We start from the raw sequence: 25,375 nt of genomic DNA on the forward strand, positions 1-25,375 counted from the left end.
TTAATTGATAATTGATTGATTTAATGTTTATACACAGTATTTTACCCACAGTCATTCATCATTTTCAGTAGCAGCATTGAAAGATATGATTTCTATGGAATAGGTCTATTGAGTATGATATTTTCAAATTCTGAAGTATAATTTTGTCTGTACTTTATTCCACTCAGAGCATCAAAAGCTGTTAAAGATAAGGAACTGATAAAATTATATTAATGGATTTATTGCTGATTGGCATGGAACTGTTTATAATCATGCTTACATTTTTAGACTAATTTTTTATGTGTACACACCATTGCATTTATAAATAATTAGAGACCCGGTGCATGAAATTTGTGCACTGGGGAGGGGTTTCCCTCAGCCCAGCCTGCACCCTTTCCAATCTGGGACCCCTCGGGGGATGGCCGATGGCCGGTTTAGGCCTGAACCCAGAGGGATCCGGCCTAAACCGGCAGTCGGACATCCCTCTCACAATCCCGGACTGCTGGCTCCTAACTGCTTGCCTGCCTGCCTTCCTGATTGCCCCTAACCACTTCTGCCTGCTGGCCTGATCACCCCCTAACCACTCCCCTGCCAGTCTGATTGGCGCCTAACTGCTCCCCTGCTGGCCCGATTGCCCCCAACTGCCCTCCCCTACAGGCCTGGTCACCCCCAACTGCCCTCCCCTGCCAGCTATCTTGTGGCAGCCATCTTGTGACCACATGGGGGCGGCCATTTTGTGACCACATGGGAGTGGCCATCTGGTGTGAGGGTGTGAGGGTCAATTTGCATAATACCTATTTATTATATAGGATTATTATACAACATGATAAATATATTCATCAAGATGTATTAAAAATGCTGTGTGAGCTCAGTGAAGGGGACTGTTTAACTGAAGAAATAAATTCTAGCTAGACTTGAAAAGATGAACCGAGATCTTCTCAAGCTGATAACTGGGAGAGTGGAAATGTGGAGAAAGGGACTGCACAAGCTAACATAAAATGTAGAGGGATTGGAAAATGGTGCTGTGTGATGAAACAGAGGACAGTGTGGGGAGATTGTATGAAGATAAAACTAAGAAGGCTGTTTGGAGTCATATTGTGAAGGTATTCATAAGGAGAGCCATTAGAGGATTTTTATATGGGAGGATGATAAACCATAGAAATTAAGTAATATGCTAATTAATAAAATGGCAGATCCAGCAAAAATTCAATTTAAATATCAATCTCATACAGTGTGTTGCTATAGATAAATTGGATTTTTTTAACTGCAAGAGCATTATTGAACATTTCCTGACTACATTTACCTGTTACATTTTGACCTACTCCTATAGCCTATCATCTATAAAGGTGTATCAATACAATTATCTTTGAGTCATTTATAGGGTGTGCATTCTGTGTCATTTAGGAAAACACATTTTTATTTTTTTTTATTTTATTTTGTTGTTTAAAGTATTACAAAGAGTAGTACATATGTCTCCTTTTTTCCCCAAATGCCCTAGCCAGTTTGGCTCAGTGGATAGAGCATCAGCCTGCAGACTGAAGGGTCCCGGGTTTGATTCTGGCCGAGGACACATGCCCAGGTTGCAGGCTTGATCCCCAGTGGGGGGCATGCAGGAGGCATCCAATCAATGATTCTCATCACTGATGTTTCTATCTCTCTCCCCCTCTCCCTTCTGCTCTGAAATCAATAAAAATATATTAAAACAAAACAAAACACATTTTTAAATGGTTTTGGTGCTTTTAAAATGCTTTAAATAACCTATATCTCTGCTTTTCCATTTTTTTGTAAGTGGAGAAAATTTTTTGTTAATTACCTATTTTTTACATATCTCTGAGTAATTTACTTATCTGTCCAAAACATCTTCTACCTCCATTTCCCAGGGTTTTAAAATAAATTTTCCATAGTGAATTTTGCAACAGGTTTTACAAAGAAAATTCAAGCATCATTACCCAGGTTAATGCCACCTACTGCCAGAGGACGTCTACTCCATTTTGTCAGCCCTAATTCAAGTTGTCCAGTTCATCTTTTCTTTCATTCCAAGAGTTGCCAAAACTTTCTCCTTTCCATTCTGCTATTCATCTGTCAGCTACCCCTCTTGACTCATGTTGCAAGGTTTCTTTCCTTTGTTCTTATTTCTCTATCTTTTTCCCCTTTTCTCTCTTCCCTTCCTTCCCATCTCCCTTTCTTCTTGAAAACAAACATGCTCATTGTAGAAAATCTAAAAAAAATCCAAAAAAAATTTAAAAGTGGGAAAAGGAGATCACTGACAACCATGCAAATATAGCTGTCTGTATCATTCTTGATGTATTTATTTCATGCTAGTCTTTTTCTAAGTATATTGTAACATAAGGACCAAACACTATGCTATGTGCTCAATCACAAAGATGAATAATGCATCATCTCAGCTCTTTATGGTATGTAGAGGTTCTAAATTGAGCAAAGTTTTCTATATGTTTTAGCATTTTTCTATAAGTTGTGTGCTATGTGATTTTTAATATAATGAAATTCTACTTAAAATATTTAAAACCACATTAAGTAATATTCACTTTAAAAAATGTATAATCTATATTTACCATCATGTATATTCTTAAAATATGGCTTATCAAATTTTCTTTAAAAAGCACAGAATGCAGTTTTCTACTTTCACTCCATTAAGATTATTAAGTTAGCATTTCATACTTATATAGTACTGCACTTAAATTGAATAATAGTTTCTTGCACCTTTTTAATTGCATTTTTTCAGTTTAAAAATGCTGTTTATGAATATCTGCTTTTTGGTCTTCTCTAAGAAATATTGCTTATGTATGAATATTTTAAATTAGGAATAAATGAAATTCCGTTTTTGCTGTCAGACCCAAATTATAAAAATACATTGCATGTCTTTGAAAATCAGTATACTCTATTAGCAGGCCTGTCAATATAAAAAGTGCATTCCATTTCCACCTCTTGCTCTAATAACCTTTTCTGTGTTACTCTGAGGCAGTTCACATAATCAGAGTATATTGTCAGCTTACTGGAGTTGGGGAAGCATGAAATGAAAATCACGTTAATATTGATCCAATTCTTTTACTTGCAAGTGTCCTTAATGTCCTTTTCCACTGAGCAATAACTGTTGATGTTAGGTAGTCATTTAAAAAAAATTCTTATAGTCTTGTAAATTATTTACAAGCATAACTAATCTAAATAAGAATTTACTACTGAGAATAACTTATAAGAATATTTCACCTTAATTAGTGCCCATATTGCTAGTTCTACATATTTACTATACCACTGAAATATTTTCCTCAAGCTTTTCAGAGAAAACCCTATCTGTAGACATAATGTCTATGTCTAGTTAAAAGCACACAAAAGTCTATACAAGTTCCTCATTGGTAAAAACACAAATGATGCTGTACTCTAATTTTATGTGATATATGATGTGCTAAAATGGACTTATAAGAAGCATTAGTTACTGACTCAGGTAAGGATTACCATTTCTGAATCAAGTTTATTATAAATTTAAAGCAGTCTAGGTCCTAGGTTTTTTTTGTTTTGTTTTTTTGTTTTTTTAAATATATTTTATTGATTTTTTTACAGAGAGGAAGGGAGAGGGATAGAGAGCTAGAAACATCGATGAGAGAGAAACATCGATCAGCTGCCTCCTGCACACCTCCTACTGGGGATGTGCCCGCAACCAAGGTACATGCCCTTGACCGGAATCGAACCTGGGACCCTTGAGTCCGCAGGCCGACGCTCTATCCACTGAGCCAAACCGGTTAGGGCATAGGTTTTTATTTTTATGGTAGTTTAGATAATATCTATTTTGCATTATTCACTATATTCTCTGTTAATATAAAATGAATTGAAGTGGGAGTTATGGTTAAATTCAATGCATTCAACCTAAAATACCCACAAATAAGAAAACAGGAACTTGATGTCTAAATTGTCCAGATTTTTAATCTATATTTATTAAATTTAATCAATAACTACTTAGATTTTTACTTAAAGTGTGTTTGAAACAACAAATAGGAACTATTTGAATAGAAAGTCTACTTCATTTATCAAAATACTTGCTTTCATCAAATGATTTTGTTGATAAAGTGAGTGAGGTTCCTGGCTCAGCATCAGGTATAACAGAGGAAAAAAAAATACTTGAGACTTCTAGTCATTCTTTCTAATAGTGTTTTTACTCAGTATTACTAACAGTTTTTACTATTAGGATTTTTCTACTGCAGTATCTATTTGCTTTTTAATCCTGTTCTATATAGAAAAGGATTGTTTTAATCTTTAGTCATCACTCAATAGGTCTGTCCTTTTGTGTCTTTATTATTTATGTTTCTTAAAAAAGGAAGTATTATGCCTATGCTACAAAGTCAAACACAAAATTTAATTTTGAATTTAAATTATTTACAAATCAAAGTATTTGCTTTTTAGTAAGCAGTTGTTACAGTACAGTGTGTTCTATGTATACATCCACTGCTTTTATCTCATTTTAAGTTTGGCATAAAACATTTTTTAGTGATGGGTTTCTTAATATAATATTAACCATTCTTTTCTTTTTGAAATGTTCAAAATTATAAACTTCTCAGTAAATGGATAGATCTATACATATTAATGTGCTGGTGGCCTGGTGCATGGATTCATGCACATTGAAAAGAAATTAATTAGAAGAAATATTTTAATATTGCTATTCACCCTTTCTCTATAATAGAAGTGTCAAACAAATTCACAATCGAGTTGGCTGGGGGGAAGGGCTGTGGGCCTATCATGGTGGGGTGGGCTGATCGGGGGCGGGGCTGGCTGGTGGGGGAGGAAGGAGGCATTTGGCCAGCCGGCCCTGCTCTTGATCAGGGTGGGAGAGTCCGATCAGGGGCAGGCTGGCAGGGCGGAGGGGCCACGAGGTGGGCCAGCCAGCCGGCCCCACCCCCTGATCAGGCTGGTTCACTGGCCACAGTGGGCGTCATAGTGACTGGTCATTATGGTTGTTATGGCCATTACAATCACTGGCTTTTTATATATAGAGATAATACTAGTGTATAGTGACAGTACTAGATTTTTTTAGTTGTCTTGTTATTTCACTTTTAAAATATACTTTGTTTCACATGGGACCTTGTTTATTAAGAGAATTTTTATGAAAGAGGAACTTTATGTAGATTTATATAATATAGTATACTATATTAGATAGCATTTTCTCTTACAGAGCTTCAAGCGTAATATATTTTACCGAAAAATCTAATGTGTATCCAGTGCTTTCCTATATTTATTTGTAACATGATGTGGAAAATAAAATAAGTGCAATTTTGCATCTGGCTTAATTAATCGATAATATGGTAGCATTTTTTAAATTCTGAAACCTTGCAAATTTTATGGCATTGTAATGTTTCCTTAGAAAATAAGCATATACTAGTAAAAGCTAAAATATTGCTTTTATCTCACTTTAAAAATATAAAAGCTAAATATAAACAGTGTTATATGTATATCCTATCCAGCTTTACACATAATTCACATTTTCAAATCTAAGGCATTCTGGTGGTTTGTGGTACTCGCTTGTTAATTTCTTGATGAATGGCTAAAAAGGCCAAGAAGTGCACTCAATCCAACATGTCTTCTAAAGATAGATGATCTCAAATAAATTATCTTCCCAATCAGATTTTGATTTGTTGGGTGTTAAACCAATTCTTTCTAAGGACAGTGTTTATAAGCCTTGTAATGAGACAGCCCTCTGAGACCTTACCTCTTTTTGCCTGTAATTTTGATGAATGAAGCTCTAATTCATAAAGGATATTGTGATTGAAAAGCACTTTTGCACTTCATACACTTTAATTTAGATAAATGTTTGCTGCAGTACCATAAAAATCAGGAAGTTTACTGAGCTGAAAACTAATAACACTTCAACAGGGATGATAAGTTCAATGTGTTGATATGGATTAGTTTACTATATATTTTTAAAGACATATTTGTTTTACTGATTTAAACTAGAGGGGATCAACATAAAAGCTTAATATACATTTCAGAGCTTGCCTTCATTTTTTATTGGTTGGTTTTATTTTTAATAACATGAGTTATGTAAAGATTTTTTAATGACAAAGATTACACATGGTTGTGATACAAGGAAAAACTTACTTTATTAGGCTGACTTGTATATAAATGGCTTTTTTTACTATTTTATATAAAGAAATAAATTCCCTTTTGTGTAAATACATAGATTCTTGAATTTCCCCCCAATCTGAAGGCAAATCACCAAGAATCTCTGAGATATCCTGGGATCTTCAGATTAAGAAATAGCCAGAGGTAACTTTCATGTCTCAGTTTATTCACTTATTCAATATTTATCAGGACTTGTTGGTGCCAGGCAGTGCACTAAGGACTGAGAATCATCAAGAGCTTCCAGGCTATGTGGGCATAGCAAGCAAACAATTACAATACCGCTAACTACTACAGTAGCAGGATTTATGAGGTGTGGTGGCAGTATAAGGGAAAGAACACAAAAACCTACCTTAAAAAATTAGAGAATGGAACACAGGGTGGATAGACTGGAACTTCAATTCAGCAAATGTTTGTGACACACCTGCTTGGTGGCAGGCACTAAGACCGCAGAAATCAGTCTATAGTGGCCTCTTCCCATAAGCTGCCTGAGGTGACTTCTGAAAATGGTTCACTATTCATTTGACCCCCCAAAATCCACAAAATTATGCAAATCAAGAGGTTCAAATCTCCATGTTCACTTTAAGATCACTCAAGAAACTGCGCCATCAAGGGAATGTATCTGAGAAAAGCCACCATGTATCTGAAGAATGTGTGCCATTCTGTTTTTACAATAGTGGAATTGGTAGGTGTTCCCAGGCCAAACAGTGGAGATGGACAAAAAGAGTGTTGAATTTTTGCTACACATGCTTAAAAATGCAGAGAGTAATTCCAAGCTTACGGGTTTAAATGTAGATTCTCTGGTCATTGAGCAAAGCTCCTAAGATGCAGCACAGAACTTATGGAGCCTATGAGTGGATTGACCCACACATGAGCTTTCCCTGCCACATTGAGAGGATCCTTACTGAAAAAGAGCAGATTGTTCCTAAATTAGAAGAGGAACTTGCCCAGAAGAAAAAGGTATACCAGGAGAAACTGAAGAAACAAAATCTTATGGCTCGGAGGTAAATTCAGCATAAAATAGGTACTAATAAAAGTTTTTAAAAAAGGAAGAAAGTAGTCTATAACATAGTGTAGAAGAAAAACAAAACAGATAGCACCTATATAGTATGGCTGAGTTCTGTGTAAATTGTGAAAGTACAAAGGGGTTAGTTAGGAAAGGTACCTGAATGAGGTGAGTTTTGAAGGTCAAGTAGGACTTAGCCAAAGGAAGAAGGAAGGAACATACCATACAGAGGAAATAATAAAAGCCCAGGTAAAGGGCTCTGAGAAAGCATGACATATTTTGGAAGCTATATATGGCCCAGGATTGTTTATGGGGGAGTAATAAAAGACAATGCAAAATTGATATTAAGCAGATAAAAGACCTTGATTAGTCATGCTAAGGAGTTTAGACTTTATTCTAAAAGTATAATCTTTGCACTCCGTGTTGATTGAAGGAGTTAATAAACCATATTAAGCAGTGAAATATCCTCACCTAGTTGTGTTGTATAGTAATCACACTGGCAAAAGCGTGGAGGATGGTGTGAGTGAGGGAGCTATGGAAGACCTATAGGCCAAATGATGATGGTTTGAGCCAGGACAGTGGCAGTCACCTTACAGGATAAATTCGACATTTGTGGCTTCAGTAAGTGGGTTGATGAAAATATGAGGAGGTGAAGGAGCAGGAGATGATTTGTTCAGTTAGGAAAATGTGGAATTAAGAAAATCCAGCTGAAAATGTCTAGTAAAAATATGACAGTAAAGACCTCAAGAGAGACTTCTTGGTTAATAATCATTGGATTTGCCTCTTTTGTTCTCAGATGATACAAGCTCTGGATTTCTCCAATTAAGTTACTACCAAAGTAGCAAATACATTATAAAGATAGCAACACCCAGAAGATTACTGTTGTGCTGGCTTTATAGCAAATAAAACCAAATAAAATTGAGATAGGGTTCTGGACCATTCAGCAATCAATCCTCAGATTTTATTCCAGAAATAAGAATTGTATATGGGCCAGTGAAAGAAGAATGCACATACTAGTATAGCCCATTTAATTCTCCTCGCCCCCAGTGTAGCATTGATACTTTTTGTCTCTGAAGTATTTATCAAAATATATATTTAACAATCAATTACTTTATACCGTTAAGCTATATTTTAACCATGCTCTCTAAATACTACTATCCAGGAAGAGCTAGGATGACAGACTGTACCTCTCAGCCAATGACACTCTACAGTGCTATTGTGACATGACTGTGTTCCTCAACATGTGTTTTTTACTCCTGTCTGGGCTACTTTTGAGTCAATTTGTTAATGTTTTAGCAAACAGTATTGGCTCTGAGTTGCTGACAAAAAGAAGTGCAAGCTGCAGTAAAAGGCTAATTAGTGTTTTACAGTGCAAGTTTCATAGTGCATACTTCTAAGAAAATGGTGGAGCAGATATCAATAGGTATTAATGAACTGTTGTTAGAAGTCTTCTATTGGGCTTGGGAAAATTGACCAAAAATATTAATTGTTAAACGACGAGAATTTTCACCAAAGGTATGACAGGACTTGGTGAGTAATTGCATGTGTACACAATATAACATCCCCTAGAATTATGATACAACAACACAATATAGGAGTGATTTGTTAAGCTTCCATTTTCAGGAATATGTCCACCAAATGAGATGTGACAGTGTTTTCTCAGTTAATGCTGCTCCTTGAAGCCTACATCCTAATACATTGATATGAAGTAGAGATATTTCATATATATAATTTACTTGAAGTTCAAGTAATTTTAGATTCATTGACACCTTCCAAAGAAGGTGTTTGAATGAAAATATTGAAATATTTGTTAAGCAGTCAAATCCATGAGAGTTTCAAATGCATTTTAATTTTTAACCTTCATATTGATTGACCTATTAATGCTAGGTAAACTTTGCTATATTTGTATTTTTCTGACTTATTTTTGTGTGTTGGGATTTTGGTCATTTGTACTATTTTATGTAACAAAGTCAGGATATCACTTTAGAAAACCATTATTTTATTAATTGCTAAAGAAATAGCTATTGCGAAGTACATTTTATGTCTGCATCATTCCAACTCCACCTTTCTATAGCTTCCCAATAACAACCATATCTTCCTTCAAATGTGAATGCTTTCTTATTTTCTTCATACCTATTTATATTTTTAAAAGATCTGTCCAGTTGATTACCTAATTCACTCAAAGGTATAATTATGTAACATTGTGTGATTTTATGGATCAGAAAACCAAGTTTTTGGTGAGATACAGATTTTTGATAGAAAGTGCAGTGATATTAGAAACCCAAGATGCCTTTCTCTACCACCAGCCAACTCCTAGGTTTCTCTACAGACAAGTAGCTTTGTCAGCCTGTTGCCTCATCTGTAAAACAAGGGTAGTAGATTACACCATCTTTCTCTCAATTATTTAGAAGACTGAGCAAGATAAACAATGTAAAAGTGCTCTATATTTTTAATGTGTGAATACAGCATATAATTATGAAAAATAATAGATTATGTCTAATACTCACTGAAAACAAAGCAATCACAATGACCTAAATTATTGTATTTCACTTGTGACTAGGCACTGAAGAAGATGTTGTGAAGTCAAAGAAAACATTCAGAAGTCAAGCAATAGTGAATCAGAATGCAGAGACAGAACTTATGTTGGAAGGAGATGATGATGCAGTCAGTCTGCTACAGGAAAAAGAAATTGATAATCTTGCAGGTAAATTTTTTAATGTGTTTCTTCTATTTGTTGTAAATAATAGTCACACGATTACGGAATTTAAAATCTATCTCCTGGTGGAAAAGTGTGTGCCAGTGGTTAGAATAATGCCCAATTATGTGAATTTTAATAATGTATCTAATTTCTAATGACATGATGGGATATGATATCTTACAGTGTTGGCCCATAACAGTTTTAGAATCCCGTGAGAACAGGTTGCTTCATGAAGGTACACATACAATGTTGTACACAATTTCAGAGGGTTCACTGACCTCTGGAATCATATTCTAGATCTCAAGTTAAAAACTCCTGCTTGAGAGTCTCAAAGAGTGATTGAGTCTCACCTCACTTCTGTATTTTCAGGCCATACAACATCGGGGTGAATTATATTCATCATAAAGGAGTAGAATTATATTCATCATTCTGTTTACAAATAGCACTCCTGTGTCCAGAGGTGTGCTGGAAATGATCTGGCATACCTATTGAAAGCCTCCAATGATATTTCTACCAGTTGGAGACTTCTACTTTTATGAAGAAATTATATTACTGGTAATTGTAAATTAAAGATAGTACATTATTCTCCCTCTTCTAGGAAATGTTTAATAAGGTTATTCTAATACCAATTCCTGGATATGCCTATGTTATTAACATTTCTGTTTCATGAAACCTATTTTTTTCTATTTAAAACTAATCTTAAATCTAGGAACACAGATTAGCCTCAAATTCCTAAATAAATATTCAACTTTTGGTTTTGTAGTTTCTTGATTTGTTTTAATCAGAGATTTTATTTGAGGACTATAGGCAAAATCCAGTAGTACTATAGGTATAATAACTCCTTTATATTTCTCTCCTCTAATGGTAACTAGAGTGATTATTAACATTAATTTATGCTTATAAACAAAATTCCCAAAATAACATTAAGTTAAAATACCTAAAGAACAATGAAAGTATGCTTGAAATAAATTATTTAAAAATTGAATCTCTACCAGTTCACTCTGTCAAGACTCCTCTAACTTCTATAAATTTTAAACAGATTTGTCTTTGCACAGATCTGATCCTATTAATATCTACATAGTCCTAATTCATACTATTTTTGGAATCCTTAGGTATAAAATATCTTATCAACTGTCCTAAAATATTGATTCTCTGCCTAGTCATAGTGTTCAGTTTTATTTATTTTTACTCTGTGTAAAGTACAATTTTATTATTAATTTTAAAAATCTTTATTGTTGAGAATATTATATATGCCCCCTCCTTTTCCCTCCATTGCCCACCTCCAACTGGTTCCTGCCCTGCCCCAAGGCTTCACCACCCTATTGTCTGAGTCCATATGTAATGCATATATGCATATAAATTCTTTGGTTAATCTCTTCCCCCCCCCCCTTTCACCTTTCCTTCTGAGAGTCCTCATTCTGTTCCATGTTTTCATGCCTCTGATTCTATTTTATTCACCAGTATATTTTATTCATTAGATATCTTGTTAGTTTATTTTGATTTTTAGATTCAATTGTTGATAGATATGTATTTATTGACATTTTATTTTTCATATTTTTTATCGTTTTTCCCTTTTCTTCCTCCTCTTCCTTCTTTTCTTCTAATTCTCCTTTATCTTTTTAAAGAATACCCTTCAACATTTCATGTAATACTGGTTTGGTGGTGGTAAACTACTTTAGCTTTTTCTTGTCTGTGAAGCTCTTTATCTGACCTTCAATTCTAAATGATAGCTTTGCTGGGTAGAGTAATCTTGGTTGTAGGTCCTTGCTGTTCATCACTTTGAATATTACTTGCCACTCCCTTCTGGCCTACAAAGTCTCTGTTGAGATCAGCTGAAAATCAAATGGGCGCTTCTTTGTAGGTAACTAACTGATTTACTCTTGCTGCTTTTAAGATTCTCTCTTTGTGTTTAACCTTTGGCATTTTAATTATGATGTGTCTTGGTGTGGGTCTCTTTGGGTTCCTCTTGTTTGTGACTCTGCACTTCCTGTACTTGTGTGTCTATTTCTTTCACCAGGTGGGGGAAGTTTTCTGTCATTATTTCTTCAAAATGGTTTTCAATATCTTGCTCTCTCTCTTCTCCTTCTAGCACCCCCACAATGTGAATGTTGGTATTCTTGGTGTTGTTACACTATCTTCATATTTTTGAATTCTTTTTTCTTTTTGCACTTCTGATTGGGTGTTTTTTGCTTCCTCATATTCCAAATCCTTAATTTGATTCTCAGAATCCTCTATTCTACTGTTGAATCCTTGTAAATCATTATTTATTTCAGTTAGTGTATGCTTAATTTCTGACTGGTCCTTTTTCATGTCTTTGACATTATCACTAATATCCTTGAAATTCTCACTACGTCCCTTGAAACTCTCATTAAGATCCTTGAGCATCCTTATAACTATTGTTTTGAACTCTGTATCTACCGTGTTTCCCCGAAAATAAGACAGTGTCTTATATTAATTTTTGCCCCCAAAGACACGCTAGGTCTTATTTTCAGGGGATGTCTTATTTTTCCATGAAGAAGAATACGGTACACACTTATTGTTAAATGAAAATAAAGGAAATTTATTACCTGTATACGGTAGTTGTCAACACAAACCAGACAAACTGTGAATCCTACAGTATCAAGAATTTACTCATTTATTCAATGACAATCATGTCATCATCTTCTGGAACATCATCATAACAATCCAATTCCTGAATTTCCTGGTGAATTTCTTGTGACTCCATTTCTTTCAGAATCAGTGGACCAAATCTCTCATGTTTAGCAATAGCACTGTCTTTAAATGAGTACTTCTTGTCAAGGTAGCCTGCTCGCAGTGCATTTGCAATGCAACTGTCAGTGATTTTCTCCCATGAATTCTTCACCTAAGTCACAACTTCTTGCAGTTTAGGTTTCACAAAGTTTCCACGCTGATTTCTCTCCATTCTATTTTCAATGTAGTCATTAATTTCCATGCGCAAATTGTCTTTGAATGGCTTGTTTATTGCAATATCAAGAGTCTGGAGATAGGCCGTCATTCCTGCGGGAATCATTATCTGATCTATTTTTCTTTCATGAAGAAATGTCTTCATGTTTTTAGCGCGGTGAGTGCTGGCTGCATCCCAGACTAGCAGACCTCTTTGGCTCCCTTGCATAACAAGCGGCAGCATTAAATCGACCCACTTCCTTATAACTGCTTGTGTGGCCCAGGCTTTTTCAGTTTCAAGAATAAAAACGCCCAAAACACGTTCAATCTTTTCCTTCTTGCCCTTAGAAATGATTAAAGGTGGGATTTTAGTGCCATCCAGACGAATTGCCAAAATACAGGAAACACGTGCACTTTCGTAAGCAGTGGAGGGAATGTACGCCAAGGAGGCACCCCACTGTTCAATTGTTGTTTGAGATGATTGGCCCATAAACACTGCAGTTTCATCCATAGCAATCATGTTGGAAAGATTGTATTTAGAGAAGTCAGCATCATCAATAAAGGACTTGAATGCAAGTGCTCGCTTAATAACTTGAGTATCTTCCAACCTAAACAATGTTGTAGATCTTCTTAAAGACAGTTCACTTCGCTGAAGGAAATTATCCAGCCAGTGTTGTGATGCTTTGAAGTCTTCGGGGGCTATGTCAAGGGCAAATTCTTGAATCTGAGCCCTATTCACAACCAAAGCCTTTGCTCTCCTGTCAACAACCCATTCACAGATCAGGTCTTCCAGCTTGGAAAATAATGGTTGCCAACCTGATCCACACTTGCGCTTTTTAGCATTTCCCTTGTCCACTTGTTCAATAAGGTTACCATACTCTGCTCGCCATTTTTGGACCAATCGGATACTCAACATCTTCTCTTTGCAAAAAGCAGTAAGATTTTGGCCCCAAGAGTGTTCCACGATTCCTTTCTTGTACTCCACGGAGTAGCTTTTTCTTTTTGTGCTCATTTCTAGGGGTAAAAAAAAGGAATTTGGGTATCAAGGTGGGGGGAGGGGGATCACTCAAAATGACACAGGTGGGATCAGAGGGGGGAATCAAAATGGCACAGGAGAATCAGAGGGGGGATTACCATTTTAGTAACCCCTTTTGATCCTCCTGTGTCATTTTGATTGCCCCCTCTGATCCTCCTGTGTCATTTTAAGTGATCCCCCTCCCCCCACCCCTGTGCCACTGAACACCTTCACCAGACATCCCCCCTACCCCTTTATCAGACATTTACCCCCTGGGTCCTGCCTGGGGACTGTCACTGGGCTTGCTGGGGCCTGGATCTGGGCTGGAGCAGAATCTGCCACTGACTGAGAACCTTCAGTCATCATGAAGGCGGCCGCGAGCATCAGGTAGTGTCACCAGAGACAGACCAGCACTCACCACCTTCGCCGCGTCCCGTCCACTCTAATCCTCCTGTTCTTCTACATGCATCTGCGAAAGTCTCCTCCTCTCTCCCGCCCCGCGCTCACTGCTCAATCCGACCTCCGCTCCGCCTCCACACAGCAGTGACGTCAGGACTCCGCATAACGTCACTGTTTGCTAGACGCCAGTCGGGGCGGCCCTAGCGACCAGTTTACGGTAAATTTTCATTCTGAGACAGAGCCTGGGGCCTTATTTTCGGGGGATGCCTTATATTTCACTCAGAAGGAAACCTGTAAGTAGGTCTTATTTTCAGAGGATGTCTTATTTTCAGGGAAACACGGTAATGCTTTATTTGCTTCCATTTATTTCATTTGGTATTTTTTCTTGAGATTTTTTTTTTCTGCTCTCTCATTTGTGACATGTTTCTTTAGCTCCACAATTTGGCTGCTTCCCTGTGTTTGTTTTTATGTATTAGGTAGAGCTGCTATGTCTCCTGGAATTGGTAGAGTGGCCTTGTGTAGTAGTTGTCCTGTAGGGCCCAGTGGTTCATCCTCCCTAGTCACCTGAGCTGGCACTCTAGGTGTGCCCCTGTGTGGACTATGTGCACAGTCTTGTTGTAGTTGAGCCTTGATTGCTGTTGGCATCACTGGGAGGAATTGACTTCCAGGCCATTTGGCTGTGGAGACCAGCTACAACTACAGTGGAAGGGCTGCTGTACAGGAGATACCCCAAATGGAACAGGACTTGCTTCAGTGGGGCTTTGGTGCTCACTGAGTCTTCCCCTTGAGTGTGTCACTCTTGGATGCGTAGAGTTTTAATCTAGTATGTCCACTGATTGCACTGGCTCTAGGGCCTCCAAAGAGTTACAAAGTCAGCCACTTCCTGAGATCACCTGCAGAGCTACAGAGCAATCTGCAGATGGCTGTTATTTGTGTTGGGCTTGGAAGTGCCTAAGTGAGGCCAAGCTGTGAAGCAAGGCAGGCTGTTGCTAGTGCCAGGTTTGGGGCTTCTTATTTGATAAGTATGGGTATGCTGACTCCAGCTGCTGCTTGTTTGAGAGATTTAAGGAAATCTGAAGCCTGAACATTCATATGGAAAAGCCACTACAAACTACTTGGGTGTGGCTGCAAATCTAGTTGGGGAGGATCTCAGGGAATTAGGGCAGAGTGAGCAGTGTGCTCCAGTCTTATGGAAACTCAGATATGGCTGCCAGTCAGCTCTGCACCTGGGGAGGTCTCAACATAGGAACAATGACCCCTGTGAGCACCCCTGTCTGAGAGAAAGCCACCCCCAAGTTTTTGCTCCGATGCCAGACAATCTATTTCCTCCTTGTATACCCCTGGATCTGGCCAAGCCACTGCCCCAGCATTGGAGCCCAAAGGGAGCATGTCTGTGTAAGTTCACGCGTGGGCCCTTTAAGAGGAACTGCCTGGCTCTCCAGCAGCCTTCGTGTCACTCAGCCACAATCCCCACTGGATTTTGTTGCCCAAAGTTATGGGACTTCTCTTCCTGGCACTGGTTCCCCGGGCGGGGGGGAGGGGGAGGCTGGTGGGTGGCTGGAATACCTGGCTCCTTATGGGAGGCCTCTGCAGCTGAGATATCCCTCTCATTAAAAAATGCCACATGTGGGTGTTGGACCAGCCTGTTCCACACCTCCACCCCTCCTGTTAGTCTCAATGTGCTTCCCTATTTACTCTTCTAGTTGTAGGACTTCCATTCAGCCAGTTTTCAGGCAGTTCTAAATGATGGTTGTTCCATATTTTAGTTGTAATTTTGATGTAGTTGTGGGAGGCAGCAAATACCTCATTTACCAACTCAACCATCTTGGTTCTCCTAAAATCAATATTCACTTTTAAAAGAGCTGCCTACAAATGTGACCCTAAACTTTAAATGTAGTACAACAGTAGGGGATTTTTGTTTTGTTTTGTTTTAATCCTACCCGAGGATGTTCTTTTCCATTGATTTTTAGAGAGAGTGGACGGGAAGTAGGGAGGAGGAGAGAGAGTGAGAAAAACATTGATGTGAGAGAGACACATTGATTGGTTGCCTCCCGACCTCTCCGGGGCATTGAACCTGAAATCCAGACATGTGCCCTTCACCAGGAATCAAACCCACCACCCTTTGTTGCACAGGCCAATGCTCCAACAATTGAGCCACACCAGTCAGGGCAGGGATGGATGTTTTATGAAGAGAGAAGTAAGGGTCACAGGGGTAGTCTACAGAATACATAGGTATAGACAGATTCAGTCTGTAAATGCTGAAGCCTATTTATGAATCTAGCCTGACATGATAGTGAGAATGTCACATAAAAATCATTTTAGAAGTTAATTACAAACCAGTATTCTTAGATTTAAAAAATTAGCTGTTAATGAAGTTTCAGAGCACATAAATATGTAACTTTTGATGTTGCTCTGACAATTGTGCTGATAATTGTTTTTTCTCAGATATTAAAATTTGATAAACAATGTCTTTCTTATCATTGTAAATGACCCAATAGTGTATTTAATCTGGCTAAAGGAAACTTTGCCATCACAGGAGCTCTAACTCCAAATCAAAATCCAGGAGATAATAAAAGATGTGTATAAAATTAATAATCACAATAGAAAAATAAAGGAAATTGCCAACTTAGTTAAGATTGATTATGGGGGTTTTTGGTTTAAAAGATAGGATCAGTTCTGATTATAGAAATAAAATTTGAGAAAAGAATAATAGCCAGCATTTCTTAATAGGAACCAGGCAGTGTTTCAAGGTTTTTATGTGCAATAACCTATTTAATAATCACAATTGTATAAGTAGATGCTATTGTTACCCTAATTTTACAAATGAAGATATAGAGGCCAAGAGAGGTTAAGTAGCTTGCATAAAGTTAAGAAGTATATGGTTTGAAGTAAAATACACCAAATCATATATTTAAATATGTATCTGTATATACTTAAAGAATCTTCTAAAATGATGTAAAAACAAGGTCCTCAGTTTATAATTAAACTTTTATACTGGTTTTATTATATTTAGAACTCTATGAATATACATAATAATTAATTTTAGTTTTATATATGTATTCCCCAAAATCATTCTGGTAAGTTAGAAAAAGTCTGATAGCATATATGTAGCACAGTTTTATTTAAATAATGACCCTTTTGAGTGTCTTCTACATTTTGTTTAGAGTTTTCTGGTTCTAAAGAAGATAAATATTCCACAATGTTTTAAAGATTTAAATGTCATACAATTTCCTGTTTCACCTTTAGTTCCCTTTCTTCCCAAGCATTCTTCTCAATAGGCAAGTTATATGTGTGTGAGTATGAATAGCTGAATTTATTATTTATTGTAGCAAATGGATAATATTATAACATAAAAGTATGAAAATTAAGTAATTATAATATTAATAACAGTTTATTTTAATTGTTTGGTGTTTTTTTAGTTTGTAGTGATTCAGCAAAGTGAATTAGGGATTAAATTTCCTTATGTAAATAAAATTTTTGACTTATTATGTTATATTTATTACTTAAAATATTTTATTACTTAAAACATTGAAATTAATTAGTATTGTTCACCTGATTTTAATATGAAATCTCAATTTAATTTAATTTGACACTTAAATCAGTTTTGTAAATTATGAAAAAATATTTTTGTGTATGTGTGTGTGTATATATATATATATACACACACACATATGTATATACATATATACATATATATATATATATATATATATATATATATCCTATATAATAAAAGCCCAGTGATCGAAATGGTGGAACGACCAGAGACTAGAATGACCATGGCCCCTTACCCCTGCCGGCCAGCCCCCAGCGAGCGGTTAGGGGTGATCAGGCAGGCAGGTGAGCAGTTAGGAGCCATCAGGGAGGCAGGCAGAGTGCTTAGGGGTGATCAGGCAGGCAGAGTGCTTAGGGGCGATCAGGCAGGCAGGCAAGTGGTTAGGGGCAATCAGGCAGGCAGGTGAGTGGTTAGGGGCGATCAGGCAGGCAGGTAAGCAGTTAGGAGCTAGCGGTCCTGGATTGCTAGAGGGATGTCCGACTGCCTGTTTAGGCCCAATCCACAGGGATTTCTGGGGGATCTGGCCTAAATCGGCAGTTGGACATCCCCCGAGGGGTCCCAGATTTCAAGAGGGTGCAGGCTGGACTGAGTGATTCCCCCCACCCTGTGCACAAATTTTGTGTACTGGGCCTCTAGTATATATATAAGCTGTTATTACCAACCACCTACTGATCTATTTAATGTTAAATAAAAGTGCTGTGTTTTTTTTTTTACAGGGCTGCGTTAATGTCTAAATTTCTTTTTATACCTAAAATATCCCTCACACATGTCTGTTCTATACCCTTTCTTATCTCCCCCATCAAAATCTCTTCTCAATTTTAAGAGCAATCTAAATCACTTTATGACGTATTCACTAGTCAATCTTTGTCACCCTGTAATATCTTTTTGGTAACTTTATTGATATATACTTCATATGCCATACAACTGACCCATATAAAGTACTACAACCTAATGATTTTTAGTAGGTTATCAGTTATGAAACTATCACCATAATTTTAGAACATTTTACCACCCCAAAAAGAAACCATATAGTCTTTGGCTAGTCCCCTCAACTTCCCTATTCCCCATCCACAAAGCCCTGGAGCACCACTAATATACTTTCTGTCTCTATAAATTTGCCTGTTTGGTATATTTCATATAAATGTAGTCTTTTCATAGAATATGTAGTCTTTTGTGACTGGTTTCTTTTACTTAGCATAGTGTTTTCAAGGTTCATCCATATTATAGCAGGTATGTCTTATTTTATAGCAAATAACTTTCCATTACATGGATACACCACATTTGGCTTATCCATTCATTAGTTGATGGACATTTTGGTTTGTTTTAACTTTTGGCTGTTGTGATTAATTCTGCCATGAACATTCATGTACAACATTTTATGTAAACATGTATTTTTATTTCTCAAATATATACCTAAGTGTGGAATTGCTGGCTCAAATAATAACTTTATACTTACCCTTTTTATGAACTGCTAGACTATTTTCTAAAGTGGCTGCATCATTTTATATTCACATCAGCAGTGTGTGAGATTCCAGTTTCTCCACATTCTTCACAATGCTGGTTATTATTTTTTTTTTATTATAGCCACCCCATTAAATTTTAATTATACCATTCTTAAGACACATAAAAGCTTTGTAGATGCTTTTCTCTATGTGTTTTCTCCCTCCTTTTAAACTGTAAATCCCTTAAGGGTAGTGACCATACCTTTGAATCATGAAGAAATCTGCTCTTAAAAGCTTTTCATTGACAAAGTTCACATAGGTAAAGTAAACTGGAGAACTGAGATAAAACAAAAGACAAATCAAAACTTATTTTGTGCTTGAATTATCAGATCATCTGCTCATACTAGTTGAAACATTTCAAATAATTTCTCTACTGATCACTTGACTTTTCCAGGGTAAGACCACCTAAAGTTAAGCTAATCTTTGTTTCATCCCATTTTCTGTGAATTGTATCATTTTAATTAAATGTCTCTTAAAGTCAAGATACCACCTTGACTCTGAGCCACAAAATAGTTTCTCTATCACATGGAAAAGACATTTGATAGTTCTATAACCAATGGATTTTAATATTTCAAAAAAAGTATTAATATAAGGAATTAGCAACATGGGAAGAATTGTTAGAATAAAAGAGTTTGATTTTTATGTAGGTTTTTCAAAGTGGTAGATTTATAAACCTCTCTCTCTCAAGTCAGGAATCTGAAACTCAGAAAAAAAATACATTATGTAAATTTAGGAATATGAAAAAAAATAAAATAGAAGGAGGCAGTCTACTAAGAGAAACAGAATGTAGTCAATGAGAAGTTCTCCTGACAATCCCAACATGGCTTACCTTTCATGTCTATCACAGTAACTAGTGCTTAGAATTTGTTGCTTTTATGGTTGAGCATTCCTATCTCCCTAGATCTCTATTTGGCTGCATTCACAAACTCATTTACTAGTACTTGTCATTAACATACTAGGGGCCCAGTGCATGAATTCATGCACCTTGAAAGGAACTGTGGGCTGTGAGGCTGTGGTGGGCACAGGGGCAGGTCTTGGCCCATCCTCTGTGCCCCCGCCTGACACCTCCCTCAATGACCCCTGGTCCCCTGTCTGCCGGCAGCCCCTCTCCTGCCACTGCTGCTCCCACAAGCTGATGGCCCCAGCCCCGCTCGCACCTGCTGATGGCATGGAGTGATTAGAGCCAGCACCAGCAGCGGGTGCAATCGGGGCCAGCACCAGGCGCTGGCAGCAGGTGCGAGCAGCGGCTCCGGCAGCAGATGCGAGTGCTGGACGGGACCACAGCGCGTGTGAACAAAGAATTTTTAGTAACCACCAGAGGATCGCCCTGATGACAGCAACCTGCACCCCGCCTTGGTCTGGTGCCCCCACTCCCCTGTTCCACCATCCTGCCACGGCCAACACCCGCTATGTTCCATGCTCTGCCTCCAGCTGCCAATGCCCGCCATGTTCCGTGCATGCCCCCTGGTGGTTATCACATGTCATAGCGACTGGTTGTTTGGTTGTTTGACCTTTTGGTCTATTTGCATATTAGGGTTTTATATATATAGACTAGTAACCCAGTGCACAAAATTCATGCACATTAAAAGGGAATTAATTAGAGGAAATATTTTAATATTGCTATTTGCCCTTTCTCTATAATAGAAGTGTCAGAGATGAAAGAAAATTAGTAAAATGTATATGAAAATCTTCCTCCTGTCAGAGTCTGGGGTGTGCCACGGGAACCAGAGTCAAGTCCCCGCCCACCCACATGTGCCTCAAAATCACGTGAGACCCAGACCCGGCCAGCCTCACCCCCATTGGGCTAGATCCAGACCTGGCCGGCCCCACCCCATTAAGCCCCACCAGGTGGGGGGTGCGGCCTGAGGGCCCCAGCTCGGGCCTTGGGGTACACCTTGAGGTCCCCTGGCCTGGGCCAGAGAGCATGGCCTGAGGTCCCCTATCAAGCCCCATGGGTGGGGTGCACGGCCTGAGGTCCTCTGTCAAGCCCCACCAGGCAGGGGGCTCAGCCTCAGGTCCGCTGCCCTGGCCCAGTGCCATGCAGCCTCAGTTCCCTGCTGATTGCTCATTAAGGCTCGTTACAGGAACTGGGCCTCTGCTGTGGACACAGCCATGTTGTGTTATGGAATCCCTGCCTCCACTGTGGGCACAGTCATCTTGACCGTTATGGCATGATAGTCAATTTTCATATTCCCTCTTTATTAGATAAGATAGTGTTCTGGAACTCAGACACTTACAAGAAAAAAAATCATCAAGAGAATGAGCTCAGCTACCACTGCCTCTCAGTGACTCAAATAACCAGTAAGTTTTGGCTACCTAAATATTGGACAATTAGAATATCAGATAGAGCCTGGCCAGAGTGGCCCAGTTAGTTGAGCATCATCTTGTGCACAGAAAGGTTGCTAGTTCAATTCAGGTCAGGACACATGCCTGGGTTACAGGTTTGATCCCCAAGCAGGAAGTGTACAGAAGCAATCAATCGATGTTTCTCTCTCTCTCTCTCTCTCTCTCTCTCTCTCTCTCTCTCTCTCTCTCTCTCTCTTCCTCCCTCCCTCCCTCCCTCCCTCCCTCCCTCCCTCCCTCCCTCCCTCCCTTCCTCCCTTCCTCTCTTCCCTTCTTCTCACTAAGCATGTCCTTGGGTGAGGATTAAAATTTAAAAATATAAAAAAAATCAGATAGATAATTTAGGCCTTTAAATGTTCTAACTTGGAATTTCCAGACTCCAGAGGCAATCATTTTACATATAAATTAAACATTACCAAAAAGCTGAGCTAAAAAAGGAGGATAAAACAACATACAGAGTATACAAAGAAGGAAGCACTCAAGATTCTAGAAAAATATAATAAAATTGCAGGAACAAAAGAATTCTAAAAGCTGATTTTTTTTTCCAGAGAAATTTGTTTATTTAAAAATATGTATGAGCTACACAGGAAGCTTTTATTATAATTGTTTAATGGAATGGAAGACTAAGTCCTATAGAAGAGAATAAGTTCAGTGTTTCATTGAAGTAGATGAACTCTCAGATCATGTCTGCTTAAGCCAGTTCCATGCAGTATAATTCTAATATGGGTAATGAACATTCCTTCCTTAACAAAAATACTACTTTTAAAAAGATTCCTACAAATTTATTTTTATTTCGTTTTAGTTATAGAGTCTAACTAGAATTAGGTCAACTCGATATTTGTATTTAGGGGAAAATGTCTTTTAAACATTCTGGATTGTCTAACATGCACTTTGCTCAGGATTTTCCCCTTAATTTTTAAACCCATGTGTATTTCAAGGGAAATTTAATCCATATGTCCCTGACTCACTCACACTTAACTCATCAAAACGTTGTTTAATAAAAGCTATTTGATGTTGAAAAAGCCTTATGAATCTTTATAAGTCTTTCTTCTCTCTCTTTGAATTAGGAAGTTGCTTTGCCAGTCATAAATAGTATACACAAAGATTCATGTTCAGCTTCAAACACAGAATTCACAAAGCTCTTAGAAACAACATTAAGCACATGCTCATTTCTTAAAAAGCCAAAATATTTAGATTTCTAACATAACTTTTTTTAATTCAGTCAAAGAGTTGTAAAAATAAATAAAAGCTTCACCTTGAATCTTTAACCTTCTTAGCCTGTATCCATTATTTTTACAATATTTTTACAAGACCATTTTAGAGTCTGCAAATATTTCACTGTATCCATTTTTCTATATTTCCAAAAATGTTTGTCACCTTCAACCATGGATTCTGTAGTCTATAAAATTATAAACACTTTAAAGGTACTCTTAATTGTAGCAGGATTCCTGCTAACCAAACTATGTAAATTTAAAATATAATAAAAGGACATCATTCAACTATGTATATTAGACATCAACCATGATGCAAATTATTTATAACATTCTTACATCTTTTTTTTATTTTATTTTAAAAATAAGCCATCCTTTGTTATGCTGTGTTTCACAAACTACAAAGCTGAGGTCTATTTTTTTCTAATACAGTATTCTAGTTGATATTTATTTTCATATTTTACTTTTTTCTCTATATGGAAAATTTTGCATAAAGCAATGACTCTACTGATGTATTGTCATACTTACTACCCAAATGAAAAATAGGGGCAATAAATAACTCAACTAACTTCTCAATAGAATATATCTCTTCTATACTGTAGGTAGGGGACTAAACTTCAATGTGCCATGCTTTTTAAAAAGTATATGAATGCAGATATTAATCACCTATTGAAAATATATAGGACATCTTGTCTGTCACACTTGGAGGAAACATTATGTGAGATAACATACTGTTTTTCTACTCCCAAATTGTGGATATTAGCAAAATAGAAAAGAGGAGAGATGAGGCATTCATCATCGAATACTGCCACACTTATGAAGGCACTGGTGCTCTCTGAAGGACTTTAGCACTAATTCAAACAGTCGGGGAATAACAAATTTTACGCTATATTTTGAAAAGTGCTAGACCAAAGGACAAAGAAGTTTGCCTTAGTACTGAAAATATTTTTTATTTAATTATTTTATTTCCATGGCTTGAGGCTATAGAGACAGAGTAATAGCCTGCAGAAGAAGGTACTTAAACAAAAACAGTCATAGTAGGGATAAGTATTTACATGGCAACCAATTTATAAGTAATTATCACAGTAGAATATGCTCCATCAGTTTAAATTATCCATCCAATAAGTTTAAGTCTACAACTTTTTATCAGCAAAAAGATGGGAAAGTCAGCTGAGTTTGCTGTCTATATATTGTTAAATATCTTTTTCCAGATAAAATAATTAGGCAGTTTTACTGATCAGAAGATGACTGATCATGCCCTGGCCCATGCTGCTCAGTAGTTAGAGCATTGGCCCACCCAAACTAAAGAGTTGAGGGTTTGATTCCAGGTTAAGGGCAAGTACTTGGGTTTCAGGTTCCCACCCCCACCCCCCCCCCCCCCAGCCCAGTCAGGGAGCATTTGGGAGACAACCAATCAATGTGTCTCTCTCACATCTCTCTCTCCCTCCCTCCCTCCCTCCCTTCCTTCCTCCCTCCCTCCCCTCCTTTCTACTTTCTCTAAAAAGAAAGAAAGAAAGAAAGAAAGAAAGAAAGAAAGAAAGAAAGAAAGAAAGAAAGAAAGAAAGAAAGAAAGAAAAAATATCCTCTGCTGAGGATTAACAAAAAAAAAGGAAAAGAAAAAAATGAAGAAGATGACTGATCACAATGATTTTTTTTATTTCAAAAACTGTTTTTTTTTTTTAAACTCACTAACAGATAAACAGTTAACTATAGTTGCAGTGCTATACTAGTTCAATCTGTATATAAAGCAGGAATGTTAATCAAATATCACAACAAATTTCTAAAAAAAATAAGATTGGGCTGTGAAAATGAGTCTCTATAGAACAGTCAAGCTTTTTTGGGGGGAGGAGGGTGGGAGAAGAGGGATTAATGAAGTAGATAAGTAGTAAAAGAGTTAAGTGTGGATTGGCAAATGAAGCTGGGGACTTAATTTACATTTGTTGAGAGAAAACAGTACTACAGGCTGATAACTTTACAACTCTATGAATTAGGTATACTTCATTTTAAGATATGGAAACTAAGGTCTAGACATCACGATCACTTAAGAAGCACTTGTTAATTCTGTTATATCAGTGTTTTTTTTAAGTCCAAGTTGCAACCTAGCAAATCAATTATGTGTGTTATTACCAGCATTATTTTTAAATGACATATAAGAGAAAAGAATAGATTGGAGAGAGAGCAAGATATTGAAAACCTATTTGAAGTAATAATGACCAAAAACTTCTACATGGTGAAAGAAATAGACATACAAGTCCAGGAAGTACAAAGTCCCAAACAAGAGTAACCCAAAGAGGCCCACACCAAGACACATAATAATTAAAATGCCAAGGATTAAACACAAAGAGAGAAGCTTAAATGCAGCAAAAGAAAAGCAGTCAGTTACCTACAAGGGAGCGCCCCTAGGACTGTCAGCTGATTTTTCAACAGAAACTTTGCAGGCCAGAAAGGAGTGGCAAGAAATATTCAGTGATGAATTGCAAGGACCTACAAGCAAGATTACTCTACCCAGAAAAGCCATCATTTAGAATTGAAGGTCAGATAAAGAGCTTCACAGGTAAGAAAAAGCTAAAGGAGTTCATCACCATGAGATGTTGAAAGGTAATCTTTAGGAAGCGAAGAAGAAAAAGATTAAAAATATG

At 37.2% G+C, this 25,375-nt stretch overlaps 1 protein-coding gene across 3 annotated transcripts in view; it reads left to right on the forward strand.

Annotated features, from left to right (window-relative positions):
- Window positions 1-25,375, forward strand: part of NBEA (neurobeachin) — a 954,039-nt gene that overhangs the window by 606,748 nt on the left and 321,916 nt on the right. For all 3 annotated transcript variants that reach the window (XM_080658500.1, XM_080658501.1, XM_080658502.1), the window contains one exon: window positions 9,669-9,812. In XM_080658500.1, the coding sequence (XP_080514626.1) occupies window positions 9,669-9,812 (144 nt within the window). The remainder of the gene's footprint in view (window positions 1-9,668; window positions 9,813-25,375) is intronic.

Source organism: Plecotus auritus (genome assembly GCF_963455305.1).
Source record: "Plecotus auritus genome assembly, chromosome: 3".
Lineage (NCBI taxonomy): Eukaryota > Metazoa > Chordata > Mammalia > Chiroptera > Vespertilionidae > Plecotus > Plecotus auritus.